The sequence below is a fragment of the Neophocaena asiaeorientalis genome, unplaced genomic scaffold (assembly GCF_003031525.2).
Source record: "Neophocaena asiaeorientalis asiaeorientalis breed wild unplaced genomic scaffold, Neophocaena_asiaeorientalis_V1.1 scaffold203, whole genome shotgun sequence".
Lineage (NCBI taxonomy): Eukaryota > Metazoa > Chordata > Mammalia > Artiodactyla > Phocoenidae > Neophocaena > Neophocaena asiaeorientalis.
This window is the reverse complement of record NW_020172776.1, coordinates 1,194,209-1,209,358: the sequence shown is the minus strand read 5'-3', so window position 1 is coordinate 1,209,358 and position 15,150 is coordinate 1,194,209. Positions and strand designations below refer to the sequence as shown.

The window sequence follows — 15,150 nt, the reverse complement described above, 5'->3', positions numbered from 1 at the left end:
ATATACCAAAGCCAATGGGAAAAATCAAGTTGAGAAGAAGGTAAGGTTTCTGAGAGGGCTCCTATATTTTACCGAGAAGGCAAGAAGACAGGATGGAAGTAGATGTAAGTATATTTCACAGCAGAAAGATAAAGAAGTTTCCAGGTGATGATGTCCTTCCAAGACATGATAAAATAACAATAATCTCTCATTAGCTGAGCTAAAATTTCATTTAAAAAGCTCTGATTTTCATTACATAGTCTATTAAAAAGCTTCATGGAGGCTTTCTGTTACTTGTAAAACTTACCTGTTGACAAAGGGCTAAGGCCAGTTGCCTCAGGAAGCCTTTCCGCAAGTTTTCTCTGTATGATTGGTGTACTATGAAGGCAAAGTGATTCACATATCCCAGTTCTTGTCCTAACATTAATTGGGGATACCACTAGAGGTTCCTGAGGCTCACTGCAGGGGCTTTTCTGTATACCATCTTTTACAGGCTTTAAGAAGTTCTCAATAGTCAGAGAATGTAGGTCCTCTACTAGTGATGAGGGTCTGTCACCTCCATTTAATGTTTTGGAATCTGGTGATGTTGCTTCTTGCCAAGGGGGAATCACTGGAGAATCAGGGGAGCTATAACCAACACAATAGTCATCATCATCATCCTCTTCTTTCTCAGCATCATCTGCAGAAGCAACTGGTGGCAGCGTCTGACTTTCACTTGCAGTTCGACTGCATTCTGTGGTTGGTGCTTGTAAAGCAATCTGAGAATTATCAACATCTTCCTTGGTATGTGCTGTAGTGGGGAGTATGTGTGCATTTGTATCCATTTTTGGAGGCACTACAGGTTTGTCATCTGGATTAACTGAGGAGCTGAAGTTGTCATCAGATTTTACAACTCCAGTTAGCTCCTTTTTAGACAGTTTCTTGGAACGTTCATATTCTTCTTTGGCTTGAAGCCATGCTTGAACCAGTTGTCGACTTGGGGCACATTTGCAAGGCATAATCACAATTTTTTTATCTTCAACCATTTTATGGCTATTACTTGACCCTTTATTGACAATTGGTTGGCCGTTGTGAGGGGGTGACCCAGGTCTTGGATTTTGAGTCATTGCTGAGAATGCTGTTTTCCATAGACGAAGTCCTTCCAAGGAAAAGTCTCCCTCAAACTCAGCCAGATCATTTGGAAGTCGTGTTTCTACCATGAGAAGCCGTCCACCGATCTCCCTATAAACAATATATTTTAGAACAACTGTTTTGCCTCAAAGAGCAATTACCAAAATATTTAGCTCCTTAACCTAGATATTTTTAAAAGTTCCTTTTGGAGTCTTAAAAAATGCTACCTTTCTTCCCTTTCCACACCCTACCCACCCCCTCCAACACACACATTTTATGCAGGTACACTCTATCTTTAGTCTCAATATGCTTTTCCTCACAGGTATATGACTACTAAATTAACTTCCTTCAGAAGGTATCATCAATACCGGGGAAAGAAGGTATTTGTTTTTGTCTGAAGTGTCCAATGAAGCCTTCTTTTCTTCAAGGAGATGGTACAAATTCATCAGATTCCTTTCCTCTACTGATCTTAAATAATTTTCCACTGTCACCACATTAGGATAAAAACAATGGAAGAGTTTATCATCTGAGACTATATCCCTGGATTTTATCTATAGCCTCTTTCTACATTCTCTACTCTCTGTACATAGTAGTTCAGCAAAGCCAGTCAGTTCAAACAAATCTTTGTACCCTATCAAATTCCCTTAAATATTACAAAAAATTATATACAGTTGAGGTAAACTACCATAATTCTTTCTTCCCTTTACATGACAAGGTTTAATACTAACATAAGAACTTAGGAGTTGGCAGAGCCCACATAATTTAAGTGCTACTAATGTATGTGTATGTGAGGAATCACTAATTAAAAGGTAACATGGTCTAGTTTCCAACAGTTATTATAAATATTAAGCTAAACCTCTCTCCTTCTCAAACATATCCATTGGTACTATTTCTGCCTTCTGCAGCAACATAAAATAACTCTACTTTTTCTTCTTCATGGTATCTCTTTCATGGATATGAAGATAGTCTTAGTTTCTTCAGTTACTTCTCATAGGGCATGATTTCCCAAATGACCTGGTCATTCTCTAGATAAAACTCAATGAACTGAATTCTTGTTTTCTGATTGAAACTGAAGGAGCAGCACCAGAGTTACCACATTTCCTTTTCCCCTTTACATGGAAAGATTTTGGCCCCTACTATTTAACTCCATAATCAGGATCTAACACCTTCCCAACACCCACCTTGCAGCTTTATGAAAAATTAGAAGCAGGATTATTGCTATTGAAGGAAATGAGCACACATGTCATGTGACTATACCCAATTCTAATATTAATAATACAGAGATCATAATGAAGTAAAAAATAGCAAAAATTGCTGAGGTGTGGTAAGTTCAGTTTCTTGAATACTGTCAGCAGCATGCTAATTGCTACAGCTCATGTTGTAATTAATATATATGAAGAGCCTTAAATTTTTCAGTAATCCTACTTCGAGAGCTGTAAGTAAAAATTCCAAAATAGAAGAAATGCTTTATGAAGAAGATACTAATCACATAATTATGTATAGTAGCAAAACAGAGAGCAACCTTTCTGTCCAGTAATAATCACATGATAGAGTATTATGAAGCCATTAAAATGATGCTTCAACAGACTCAAATTTAGAAAATGTTTACATTATAATGGTAAGTGAATCAATTTCAATGCAATATTGTGACTACAGTAAGAACATTTCATAAAACAAAATAAAAGCTATACTTTAAAAAAGAAAACACATTAAAATATTAATAGTGGTTGTTCCTAGGTAAAGAAATGGTGTAATTTTTATTTCTTCTTTTATACTTCCTAAATTTTCTACAGTGAATACACTGTTTTTAATTTAAAAAAAAGATTGTTTTTCAAATATCAGGACTATCATCCTTTTATTTCAGCTGCAAAACAAGTGTCAAAGTTGGACAACAACTAATAGCAACACAGAGTAAATGACTAGCACATGATAAATTAACTGGGAATTAAAAAGATGTGTAAGGCTGAGGAAGAAAATATAGATCAATGAAAAAATATACCATAATCATTACTGGTAAAGTCAAAGCCTCCAAAATAATGGAAACTAATGTCTAAGGATTATATATTCATATATTCTGGCAGTGAAATAAAAAGAAATAGTTCCATTCATGTTAAAAGGCCACATGTGGGTACTGGGCAAAACAGAACAGCAAAACTATGTTTTAGGAAGTATGGGGGTAAGGTAGGGGGAGGTATTTTCTGCCCTTTACTTCAAGTCCTCAGAGGAGGGAACTTCTTCTACTCTATATTTCTGATGACTTTTTCTCACCCCTTTCTTAAATGGACTCCTGCAGAAATTACTGCCAATCTTTGGGTAAAAAGCCCAGCACTCACTGTCTCTTTCACTAGGGTCAGGAGCATGGTGGTGCTCAAGGTCAGTGCATACATGCAGGGTGGCCTCTTGCCTTAGTTGGCACTTCGTATCTCTTTCCATCATTTAGACTAAGCAGGGTCTGCCTCAGCAGTCCTAGCCATTCTTCTCTGCTTCTGACTGGATGTCTGAAATGAACTGCCTCTCTCTGCAACTGATTAGGAAAAGGGATCAAAGACACGGGGGCAGGACCAAAAGCCATCACTTAAACTTCCTGGATTAAGCCATGTTCCCCAACTGAGCTCTTATCAGATATGTTCTATATCTTGATGAAGCAGGCAGGACAGGATACCTACTTAACTACTGGTTTACAAATAGGCCAGTGCTGTTATTCCTTCAGATTTTGCTATTGGCCGTGTGTGTGTGTGTGTGTGTGTGTGTGTGTGTGTGTGCATCTGTTTCTCTGTTTACCACTTCTCTGAAAAGATTCTTGAAAGAAGAGATAAGGGGAACCAAAATCCATATTGCACCCCTAATAACTATACAAACTAACAATAGTAACAATGTGATTGAAGATGTTGGCAACATGAAAAGAGAGCGGTATATAATAGAAACAACTTAAAATAATCTTCATTTAGAGATATATCATAAGAGTATTTAAAACATATGTATGCTTATTTTCAAACACTTTTTAAAAATGAAGTTTTTAAAATTATGAAAGTTTACCATTTTAGAAATACCATCTTTAAAATAATTATAATACTTTTATAAGTATTATGAATTAAGTATTATGACATCCTTCTTAATTTGGCATCATGTCATAGTGAGCCTCTAATCCTTAATGTTGACGCAGTGCAAAATAATAGTAGGTCCAAGACCAACACTGATCAACTTAAATAAATTTCTCTAGGTGCAACTGTCCAGCTAGTTAGTGAATTTTCTTAATATGTCCATAATTATAAATTGTTTTCACAATGATATACTTACAAATATCACAGCCAAAAAAGTAGTAGTCAGGTACCAAATGTTGTTACATACATTATAATTATTCAGAGCAACCCAAGGGGAAAAAATAATTCTGATTACCTGGGCTTTTCTGGTACATCAGAAGGATTACTGCAAAATGGTTCCTGGTAAATAGTTTCTGAAAGGTCATGATCCAACAAAGTTGCCATAATTTCTTCCCTGCTTGGTGGGGACATAAGTGGTTTCAGAATGTGAGCAGTTCGAGGGGTGAAACTGCCATTTTTAGATTGTGAGGGAGAGCTGGTAGACCTTGGTGAACTATCAGGAGTTGGTGTCAACATATCATTGTTTCTTGAAACATACAATTCCAAATCTTCAGAGGCTGCATCTACAAGTTCACCATCAGGGGAAGATAGTATTGTAGTAAAAGAGGTATTGACTGCATCAAGAGACTGTCCCATTTCTTTTCTGGTATGACTTTGAATCCAGTCTGAATTGCCTGGCTGTGAGAGGCTAAGAAACACTTCTTTGCTTACTGAACTCCTATTCAATCTAGATTTTTCATTTAGACAATCCTCTGACTGCTGGACACAGAAAGACTCCATTATTGAATTAGGCCGAGTTGTTAGAGGATGAAAGGTATTTTTCCACTGATTGTGGCGATGATTCTCATTGCTATCTACGGATGATTTCTCAAACAATTCAGGACTTAGAGTACCAGATCTAATCCATGAGGTTGAGTCTGAGGCATGATGTTTGTCTTCATCACACTTCTGGTTATCATGACTTAAAAATTCAGTTTTTTCTACAGTTTGTCCTGGGAAAAGATCCTGAACTGCATCACTCAGGAACTTTTGAGGCAAATTCTGATCAGCTGGGACAAACTGACTTCCAGAATAAAAGCTACAAAATCCAGTTTGACCTATTGTATTAATATCAAAATTATAATTATGTTCAGGAGACAAGCTATCTTCAAGTGAATAACAACTTTCAAATCCTGGATCTGAAAAAAAGATGGGACTATCATCCGATAGGGAGTTATCCAACTGGCCAGAGGTTGGTAAATTCAGAGAGTCTACTTTAAGAAGTTTGGGAATTTTTTCTTTAGGTTTTGTACTTCTGGGAGTTCGAGGTTTTCTTGGAGATGTTACTGATCGTGTTCGTTTAATTGATTTGTTATGCTCAAGGGAATGAGAGATATTTTTGTTTGGTTGCTGTTTATTAGATAATGGGTCTTGCATACTATTTGCATTCTGTGCTTTCTGCTGTCTTTTCTGTAACAATTCTTTTAGAACTGCCAGTCCAGACTGTCCTTCACCAAACGTTGAAGGTGTTGACACATTTCGATTTCTACACTGAGAAAGTGCTTTGGCTTGTGAAATTGCTTCTGACAATGACCTTTGCTTTACCCTTTCAGGTTTAAAATTTGACATATCTAAAATAAATCCCCTTTGTTTTTGCTCCCATGTTATTTGTTTGATTGGGCTTCTCAAGGAAGTTACAAAGCAATTATTAGGCATCTGACTTTCCTCTGAAGCTGCTTTACCTGGAGAAAAAATTTCACTGTGCTTTGACTGTTCTGCCATGCACACAATCTGCTGCTGACTGTCTTTGCAATGCAAAAAATTAGGGGCATACGTCTGGTCTGGCTTTGATTCTACGGAATTACGATATTCGTTTAACTTTCCAAGAGATGACAAATAGTTTTTTTGTACATTTGCATTCTCTTCTATCTTTGGAGACATGACACCAGAAGACATCTGTGTATTCTGTGCTACCTGAGACAAATGGTTTGAAAGGTCAAATATATTTTTTTGAATCAAGGTTGATTCTTTTAGAGTAAACATAGCATTTTGATTATGAGACCGCTGAACATTAATTTTTGAGATTCCAGGTCCCAAAGAACTACAAACAACTGATGAATGCAAATCATCTTGTGGACTGGGGAATGCCTGCAAATCTACAGGCTTCTTGCTTTCTACGAAAGAAGAAAAGCAGCCAGATAAATTCTGTTGTGCATGAATTCCAGTGGGGAGGGGAGCAGAAAGGGGATGATCTATAGCAGAGCCCATTAGTGACACATCTTTCTGATTAAAAAGTAGTTGAGAGCCTCCAGAACTATTTGAGGTCTCAGACACATTCTGATGTTTCAGCACGAACTTAACTTCAGCACCAGCTTGAGATTTTAATTTCTCATCTTTTAGTGTTATGTGCTTTCTTGGTGTAGTTTTCTCGTTTACTTTTTGTTTCTGTTTTGCTCTTGGTTTCTTTTTTCCATCATCTACTAGTTTATTTGTCTGATTTCGTTTGTTCCTTTTCTTAGTAACTACAGAGGGATTAACAAGCTTTGTTTTTGATTTCTTAACCTGCGTTCTTGCTCGACTATTTTTTCCTATACGGGAATTAACAGTCTTGCTATTATGTGCATTAGGACCCTTAAAAAGCATTGCTTCTTTATTGGCAGCAGCCATAATTTCTTCAGCTCTTGGATCTGTGGGAGACCAGCAGCGAGGTGGAGAAGAGTTTATGGGACTTGTGCTTCTCTCAGAAAGAAAACCTAGTTTAGACATAACATCACTATAATTTAAGTCACAGTCTTCGGTTTCAGCATTGTAAGATGGTGAGGGGGGAGAAAGAATAGCATGTGACCGTTTTTTCCTGAAAGACAAAGTTCTTTTAATATTTTCACTGTTTGTCCTTTGTTGCTTACCAGTTTTTTTCTTAGCAGACTTATGTTTTGATTTTCTTCTGTGACTTTTCTTTGGTGTTAGTGGATAAATAGGATATTTGGTTGCAGGGGAGTCAGGAACTTTTGGCCAAAAATCCTTCAAAGGTGCAAGCTTTTTATACAGTTCCATTTTTTCTTCTGTTAATATTACTTGTTTTTCTTTAGAGTCTATTTTTCCTAGCTTTACAAGCATATTTTTCCTCCCTCTAAATCTATTAATGATAATATACTTTATGATGACAGGGGGCAGCTTTTTAGACATTTTTCTGCGTTTTCGAGATTTGAGAGTTCCATCTAAACTTTCACCAATTTCCATGGGATGAGGTAGGCTAATTTTTGAGTTGTGTGTTATAAAACTTGACTCACTATCTTCATTCTCATAATTTACCTTGCGTTTGGCTCTAAGTGTGTATTTATTTCCGTACAATCCAAAGGACTGCTCAGTTTCTAAGGCTCCTTCTCCAAAGTGACAGTCTACAAAACTGTCTGTAGATGTTTTATTTTCAAAAGCTCCACGGCTGGCCTTAATTAAATCACTGGCCAATACGTTATCCTTCTCAGAATTACTATCACAAGGATTATTTTGTATACAATTATCTTTTGAGGATCCAGTCTCAGTAGTTCCGGCAGAATTCTCTCGATGACCTACAAGCTTCTTTTTATTCATTTTTAACCGGGACTGTTTATTGCTAGGATGTAGTTTATATGTGACAGGAGAGAGTTTTTGTGGCCTACTGAGACAATTAGAAAGAACAACACTGGGAAAAAACATATAATGTGCTGCTTGCTGGCTGAGGCTTGGTTTTTCTGGTTTATGTTCTTGAAATTCTTCATATCTAATTTTAAGTTTATTTAGTCCACTTTCATCAGCAATGCTATCAAGAGAATGCACCATAGTTCTATTCTCCCCTGAGCATGATAGCAATTCACAATTTTCAGTTAGTGATGAAGGGAATAAACTATTCAGAACTGTGCTGTTTCCTTTTTCATTTCCTTCAGAGGATAATTTACTTTTTGAATGATTTAAGTCAGAAAAGTTGAAAGAATTTTTGCCCAATGTATTTTCGTTAGTGTGACGGTTCATATGTATAAAAGGGGCATCCTTATCAATTTTTCTAATGTTTGTATACTTTCTACTTGGTACTTGTCTTGTAACAGATGGAATATCTTCTTCATAATCAAAAATACTACTTTCACAGGAAGATACTGGGAGGACATCTTTCTTACTACTCTCTTTCTGAGAGTTTTCTGAATGGACAGTACTGCTTAAAGACCCAGGGTATTTCATAGAGTAAGCGCTTTCATTTGCAAAAGAAGCAACTGAATGATCTAGACTTTTCTCTAGGTTGTTTGGCTGTGAAAGGTCTTCAATTAAATCTTCCTTGTTCAAAACATGGGAAGAAAGGGCACTTGTGTGTTTACACTGAAAGGTAATCTTAGCGGAAGATGGGGGTTCTAATGTAGCAGCATCTTTGTGAAAGATGGAAGGTTTTACTGATAGCTTGCTTGTTGCAATCACAGAAGAGTGGGTTCTAGAATTTTCATTGTTCAGTGGATTGTCTGAAATGGGGGAAAAAAGAATTTACTTCACTTCCACCCTTTTAATTTTTAAAATATTTTCCCATACCATGATACTATCACCATGAAAGAAATTATATGAAATTAAATTCGTATGTTTAAAACAGTTATCTCAACAAAAAGGTCATTCTTATCATTAGGATAATACCATAATCTAAAAAATCAAGAGTCAGTTACATTTGATTAGTAGTCATTATTTTAAACACATATTTCTTTGATCAGAAATAGATGATATCAATATTCATGTCTTTTGGGAGAATAAGGGGAAAAATACTGTCACCTTCAAAATTTTCCATTAAGTAACATGTCTTTGCATTATCACTTCAAATAAGCTGAGCATATTTCTTTTAGTTTCCTATGCTACTTAAATGTTATGACGATAAACTGATTAAAGTTTATAAAGCTCTAAATCAGTGATTAATAAATGCTATACTCTTAGAACTGAGAAAAAATCATATATCTACATTCTCTCAAAAGAAATCATCCTGCAGAAGGACAAAATCTAACAGTATTGTCATAGCCTCACTTAGCCAACTATGTAGAGAGTGTGATTATATTTTTCAAAATCAAATATATTTTCTGCCCCTAAATAATGAAATACAGTAGACTACTTTACTTACCACTATTTTCATCTGCAGTTCCATCTAACTGAGGTATAGAAAGATTGGCTAGAAGCAAACTGTTATTACTCCATTCCATTTCTTCTTCTGAAGATGAATCATCTTCTTCTGTTGAGCTTCTATGGGTATTTCTGCACAGTGATCTAGAGAATATTAAGATTCACCAGTGAGTATGAGCCTTAGAAAAAAGCACGTCAGACTCAATTTGCCTAATTTGATCCTATAATAGTAAAACTGAATAAACAGGATCTGAAAATAACTTAAAAAAGAAAAGCAGATTTACTTTGCTTTGGTATCATGCCCTACCAAAAGTTATTTTAAGTAGACTGTATAATCCATTTCATGTGAGCCAGAAGACACCATCATTCCTGTATTCATAGCTCCACAATATCCTGGATTATCATATCTAATTATGTTCTTCCTTATATTCTCCCCCTCAGCTTATCATTAGATATACACATAATAGCTTGGGTGAGAACCTGGTAATTTCTAAAAAGGTGGCATCCTAGCATATTTTAAGAAGTCTATAAATACACAATCACTACATTATTAATTGGAAAAAATAAACAAAAAGATAGGCAAGGGGGTATTCAGGTCAGGGCTGAAAGAGCAAATAAAAGGGATCAGAGACAGGATAGGAAGCAGTACAGGTGTTGAGTCAATCCCAGCAGTGGCTATAAAGTAGGGTTGCTGAGGAATGCAGATGGACTGTGATACCCAGATGGATACTCTCCTGAAGTTTCATGTCATATTGATTTAAATTTTTCACTAGATCCTAGCTTGATACTTTCCCTTCTATCTGGATGGGCAAACTTACTTTCTATCCATACCTAATTTTTTCTTTCACTTGTCTTGAAAATTTGAAAATATTGCTTTATTATACACGGAACAGTTTTTCCATTAAGCCTTCCCCAAATCACAATTTGTCCTAAAATCACTCTTAAGAGATGAAAGAGTTATTAGAGGTCATCTAGTCTAGCTTTCTATGCAATGCAAAAATCTTATTTTTAACAGACCCTACAATCTCCACTTTTATATTCTCAGTATAAAGGGCTTGCTGTCTCACAGGGTAATCTTTTCTGTTATTAATGCCTCTAATTGTTAGTAATTTTCTTCCTATATTACACAAAAATCTTTCATTCCTGCCTTTGTGCTATGTAGCCATATGTAGCAAGGTCTATGCCATGTTCCACATGATAACCTTTAAAATATTTGAAGGCATTATCATTTGTTCCATAGTTCCTCTTTAATTAGACCAAACATTATCTATTCTTTCTCCTGTTCTTTAAAAGTGACAGTGTTAACAAATCCTTCTAGTTTTCTTCCTCTTCTTTCCCTTTCCTTTCCTTTTTCAGTATTCTTAAAATATGGTACTCAGGAGGAATATAATATTCAATATACAAGTATCAATAGAATTAAATGACTCCTCTTCTAGACAATATACTTCTATTATTCAATCTCTCTTTAATATACATGTATAAAATGTTCAGGATTGTTTTTCCAAGGTTAATCTGGGGTTGGTTTTCACAGAATTGGTCCAGTCAATGAACACACAAGCATTAATTAATCATGGGATAAACCAGGCCTATTATTTTAAACATGTTGGCACCACTGGGAACAAGGAGATGGTGATTTTATAAAAATGTTACATATCTGAATGTGTATCTACTTAATATGGGCATGAAAGTATAAATAGCTAAACCAGGTATAATCTAAGAAACTGTAGAAGAAATGCTAATAATAGGTTGAAGGTAAAAATCAAATGGACAATATCAAAACAAAACAATGAAAGAACAATGAAGAAAAAAACAAATGGAAGAAAAATGCATCATGAAATGCCACATGATCAAATAAAAATATCAGTCAACAAATTTAGCTAAAATATAGAAGAAGCAATCCTATTTATTATAGCAAGATTTAAATACATCAATAAATACTATAATTATTTTACTAATAAAATCCAAAATCTGTCAGAATAATAAATGTTACCCCAGGTACAGCTGGTAGACAATAATCAAATTCACTGTTTTGGCAACCATACAACACTACAGATTTATTGTGCTCTTAATAAAGTAAAACTTATGACCTTCCCACAGAAATTGTTAAGCCCAGAATGAATCATAGGTCTATCTAGTCTATATTTGTGAAGCTGACTGAATGAACATAAAACCTATGACTCTACACTTTATTAGGCATCATCTTTTTAGTTTCAAGATATTTTCGAATCTATATTTTGTCATTCAATGAATTACCAATCTCCAATGTTTCTGACAATCTGAATTCAATCTAGCATGAAACGTGGCACACAGCAGCATTTAAGTGGTTTTTGAATGCAAAATCATGCAAGTTCTCTGTGAACCTACCTAATCAGTCACTATTACCACGTATACTCCTTATCCACAAGGATGCTATGTAAGACTTTGTTAAATATCTGGCTGAAATTAAGACTCAATATGATTATTACATTTCTCTAAGTAACCATATTTAAAATGGACATAAAGGCAGTAGAGCATGACTTGAACTCATGAAGGGTCTTGATATTCTCTGCTTCTCTAAGTGCCCACAAAGTGTTTAATAATCGTAAGTATCACCCCTATTACAGGGGAGCAGAACTAGAAGCAAGCAGACCAGTTAAAAAGTGATTTCATAGTATTCCAGATAAATAATAATGAAGGCTTAAACTGGATAGGCTTAACAACTAATAGAGGTGTAAAGGAGAGCAAATTAAATGACACTGAAGTTACAAACTTCCAGAAGTTGATGGCAAAGTGGTGTCATTCCACAAATAAGAACCAGAGACACAAGAACAAAGCCATTTTATACCACTGTCTATTATCATTTAGGATTGCTTATGCTCCAAAAGATGTTGTTGTGGTTGAGGAATTTCTGAACAGGATATTTCATAAAAAGATTTATAAAGTTTATACAGAAAAAAATTGACAAAAATATTTATAGAACAGCTACAAGAAATTGTATGCCTTTCAACCCCCCCCCTTTTTTTTAACAGATTAGGAAATATCAGCAAAAGGAATTTTTGTGACACTGCTGAGGGTCAAATCTATCAGGAAATAGAACATTGATTCTGTCTGGTTCAGGTAAAATTAGGTCTTCAAAGGTCAACGAGCTGAGTCTTTGACCGATTTAACACTGTGACAGCAAAGGGAACTCAGTATGTGAAACTAGGAAGGAAGTATGAAATAATATTTCACAGGTTTGGAATTTCCTACTCACAGAATAAAAATGGAATTCTTTGTAGGAGCATACTGTGAAAATATATAAGAGAGGGTTCTGATATAAACTCAGATAACAGGAGATGGTATCAGAAAATTTATTTTTTTATATCAGGTAATGTTGAGAAACTAGAGCTACATTACATATATACTTATAATACTATATATGTATATATGTAATACATATGTGTGTAAATATGATATATAGGTTAATCTCATTCATCTTTCAAAAACAGACTTTAGAAGTTTTAGTACTGCCTACAGAAGTTTGAAGTAGAGGCACACTCAGTGTTTTAAGCTCAGAGGCCCAATTTTTTTCCACACACAGAGCATACAGCTCAGGGGCAGACTCAAATCAATCAAGCTCACAAGAAACTGATTTAGAAAAACACACTGCCAAGGAGAGTGGCCAAGATGGCAGAGTAGAAGGACACTAAGCTCACCTCCTCTCACGAGCATACCAAAATCATAACTAACTGCAGAACAATCATTGATGAAAAAGACAGGAACGCACAAGAAAAGATCTTCTACAACTAAAGACATAAAGAAGGAACCACAGTGAGCTGCGTATGAGGGGTAGACTTACAGTATAATCAAGTCCCATACCGCTTGGGTGGGGGACCCACAAACTGGAGAATAATTATATTAGAGAGGTTTGAGCCCCATGTCAGCTCCCCCAGCCTAGAGGTCTGGCATTGGAAACAGGAGCCACCAGAGCATTTGGTTTTGAAGGCCAGCAGGGCTTGATTGCAGAAACTCTGCAGGATTGGGGGAAACAGAGACTTCGGTCCGAAACAGCGCACACAAAATCTCACACACACTGGGACCAAGAGCAAAAACAGTCATTTGATAGGAGCCTGGGCCAGACCTACCTGCTGGTCTGGGAGGGTCTCCTGGGGAAGCAGGGGGTAGCTGTGTCTCACCCTGGGACACAGGCACTGGTGGCAGACATATCGGGGAGCATTCACCTGTGTGAACTCTCCTGGAGGTTGACATCTTGGCACCAAGACCTAGGCCCACCCAACAGCCTTTAGGTTCCAGTGCTGGGACGCCTCAGGCTAACAACAAACTGGGTGGGGACATAGCCCCATCCATCAGCAGACAGGCTGCATAAGGACTTCCTGAGCCCACAGCCACCTCTAGACGAGGCGCTAAACACAGTCCTGCCCACCAGCGGGTCAAGACCGAGCTCCAACCACCAGTGGGCAGGCACTGGCCCCTCCCAACAGGAAGCCTGTACAAGCCTCCAGACCAGCCTCACACACCGGGAGGCAGACACCAGCAGCAAGAAAACTTCAAGCAAGACCAAGTCTGCAAATGCAGACTAGACACTACCCTGGGACCACCTGGACCTGGGCCCTTGAGTGATGAGAGGGGAGTGCACTGCTGGGATGCATACAACATCTCCTACAATGGGCCACTTCTCCAAGGTTGAGAAATGTAACTAACCTACCACATACATAAAAATACAAATAGCAATTTAGACAAAATGAGAAGACAGAGGAATATGTTTCACATGAAGGAAAAAGATAAAACCCCAGAAGAAGAACTAAGTGACATGGAGATAGGCAGTCTACCTGAGGAAGAGTTCAGAGTGATGATCAAAAAACTCAGGAGAAGAATGGATGCAGATAATGAGAAATTAGAAGTTTTTAAAAAAGAATTAGAAAATATAAAGAGCAATCAAACAGAATTGACGAATATAACTGAAAAGAAAAAAACACAAGAAGGAATCAACAGTGGACTAAATGAGGAAGAAAAATGGATCACTGAACTGGAAGACAAAGTACTGGAAATCACTGCTGCTGAACAGAAAAAAGAAAAAAGAAAAAAAAAAAAAGACATGAGGACAGTTTAAGAGACCTCTAGGACAACATCAAGAGTGCTAATTTTTGCATTATAGGGGTCCAGAAGGAGAAGACAGAGAGCAAGAGCATGAGAGAATATTTGAAGAGAACAGGATTAACCCAAGGAGGAACACACTGAGACACACAGTAATCAAACTGACAAAAATTAAAGATAAAATATTAAAAACAACATGGGAAAAGCAACAAATAACATACAAGGGTACTCCCATAAGGCTATCAGCTGATTTTTCAGCAGAAACTCTGCAGGCCAGAAGGAAGTGGCACAATATACTTAAAAGTGATGAAAGAGAAAAACCTACACCCAAGAATACTCTACCCAGCAAAGTTCTTTGATTTGACGGAGAAATCAAAAGCTTTATAGACAAGCAAAAGCCAGAAGAATTCAGCACCACCAAACCAACTTTACAACAAATGCTAAAGGAACTTCTCTAGGCAGAAAAGGCTACAACTGGAAGAAAGAAAATGACAAAATGGAAAAGCTCACTGGTAAAAGCAAACATACAACAAAGGTAGGAAATCATCCACACACAAAGCTAGTAGGGAGGTTAAAAGACAAAAGTAGTAAAATCAGTTGTATCCACAATAAGCAGTTACGGTATACATAAAACAATTACATGTAAAATATAATATCAAAAATAGTAATCATGACAGGAGGAGAGTACAAATACAGAGTGTATCTAAAATGCATTTGAAATTAAGAGATCAGCAACTCAAAATAAGCATGTATGTATACAGACTGCTATACAAAAATCTCATGGTAA

The 15,150-nt window shown here is 36.4% G+C and overlaps 1 protein-coding gene across 1 annotated transcript in view; it reads right to left on the bottom strand.

Moving 5' to 3' along the window:
* REV3L (REV3 like, DNA directed polymerase zeta catalytic subunit) overlaps positions 1 to 15,150 on the bottom strand; it is a 183,916-nt gene that overhangs the window by 68,079 nt on the left and 100,687 nt on the right. The window contains exons 13-15 of the mRNA XM_024740937.1: positions 9,292 to 9,434; positions 4,486 to 8,653; positions 287 to 1,200 (exon numbers count right to left, since the gene is read on the bottom strand). Coding sequence (XP_024596705.1) covers positions 287 to 1,200; positions 4,486 to 8,653; positions 9,292 to 9,434 — 5,225 coding nt within the window. The remainder of the gene's footprint in view (positions 1 to 286; positions 1,201 to 4,485; positions 8,654 to 9,291; positions 9,435 to 15,150) is intronic.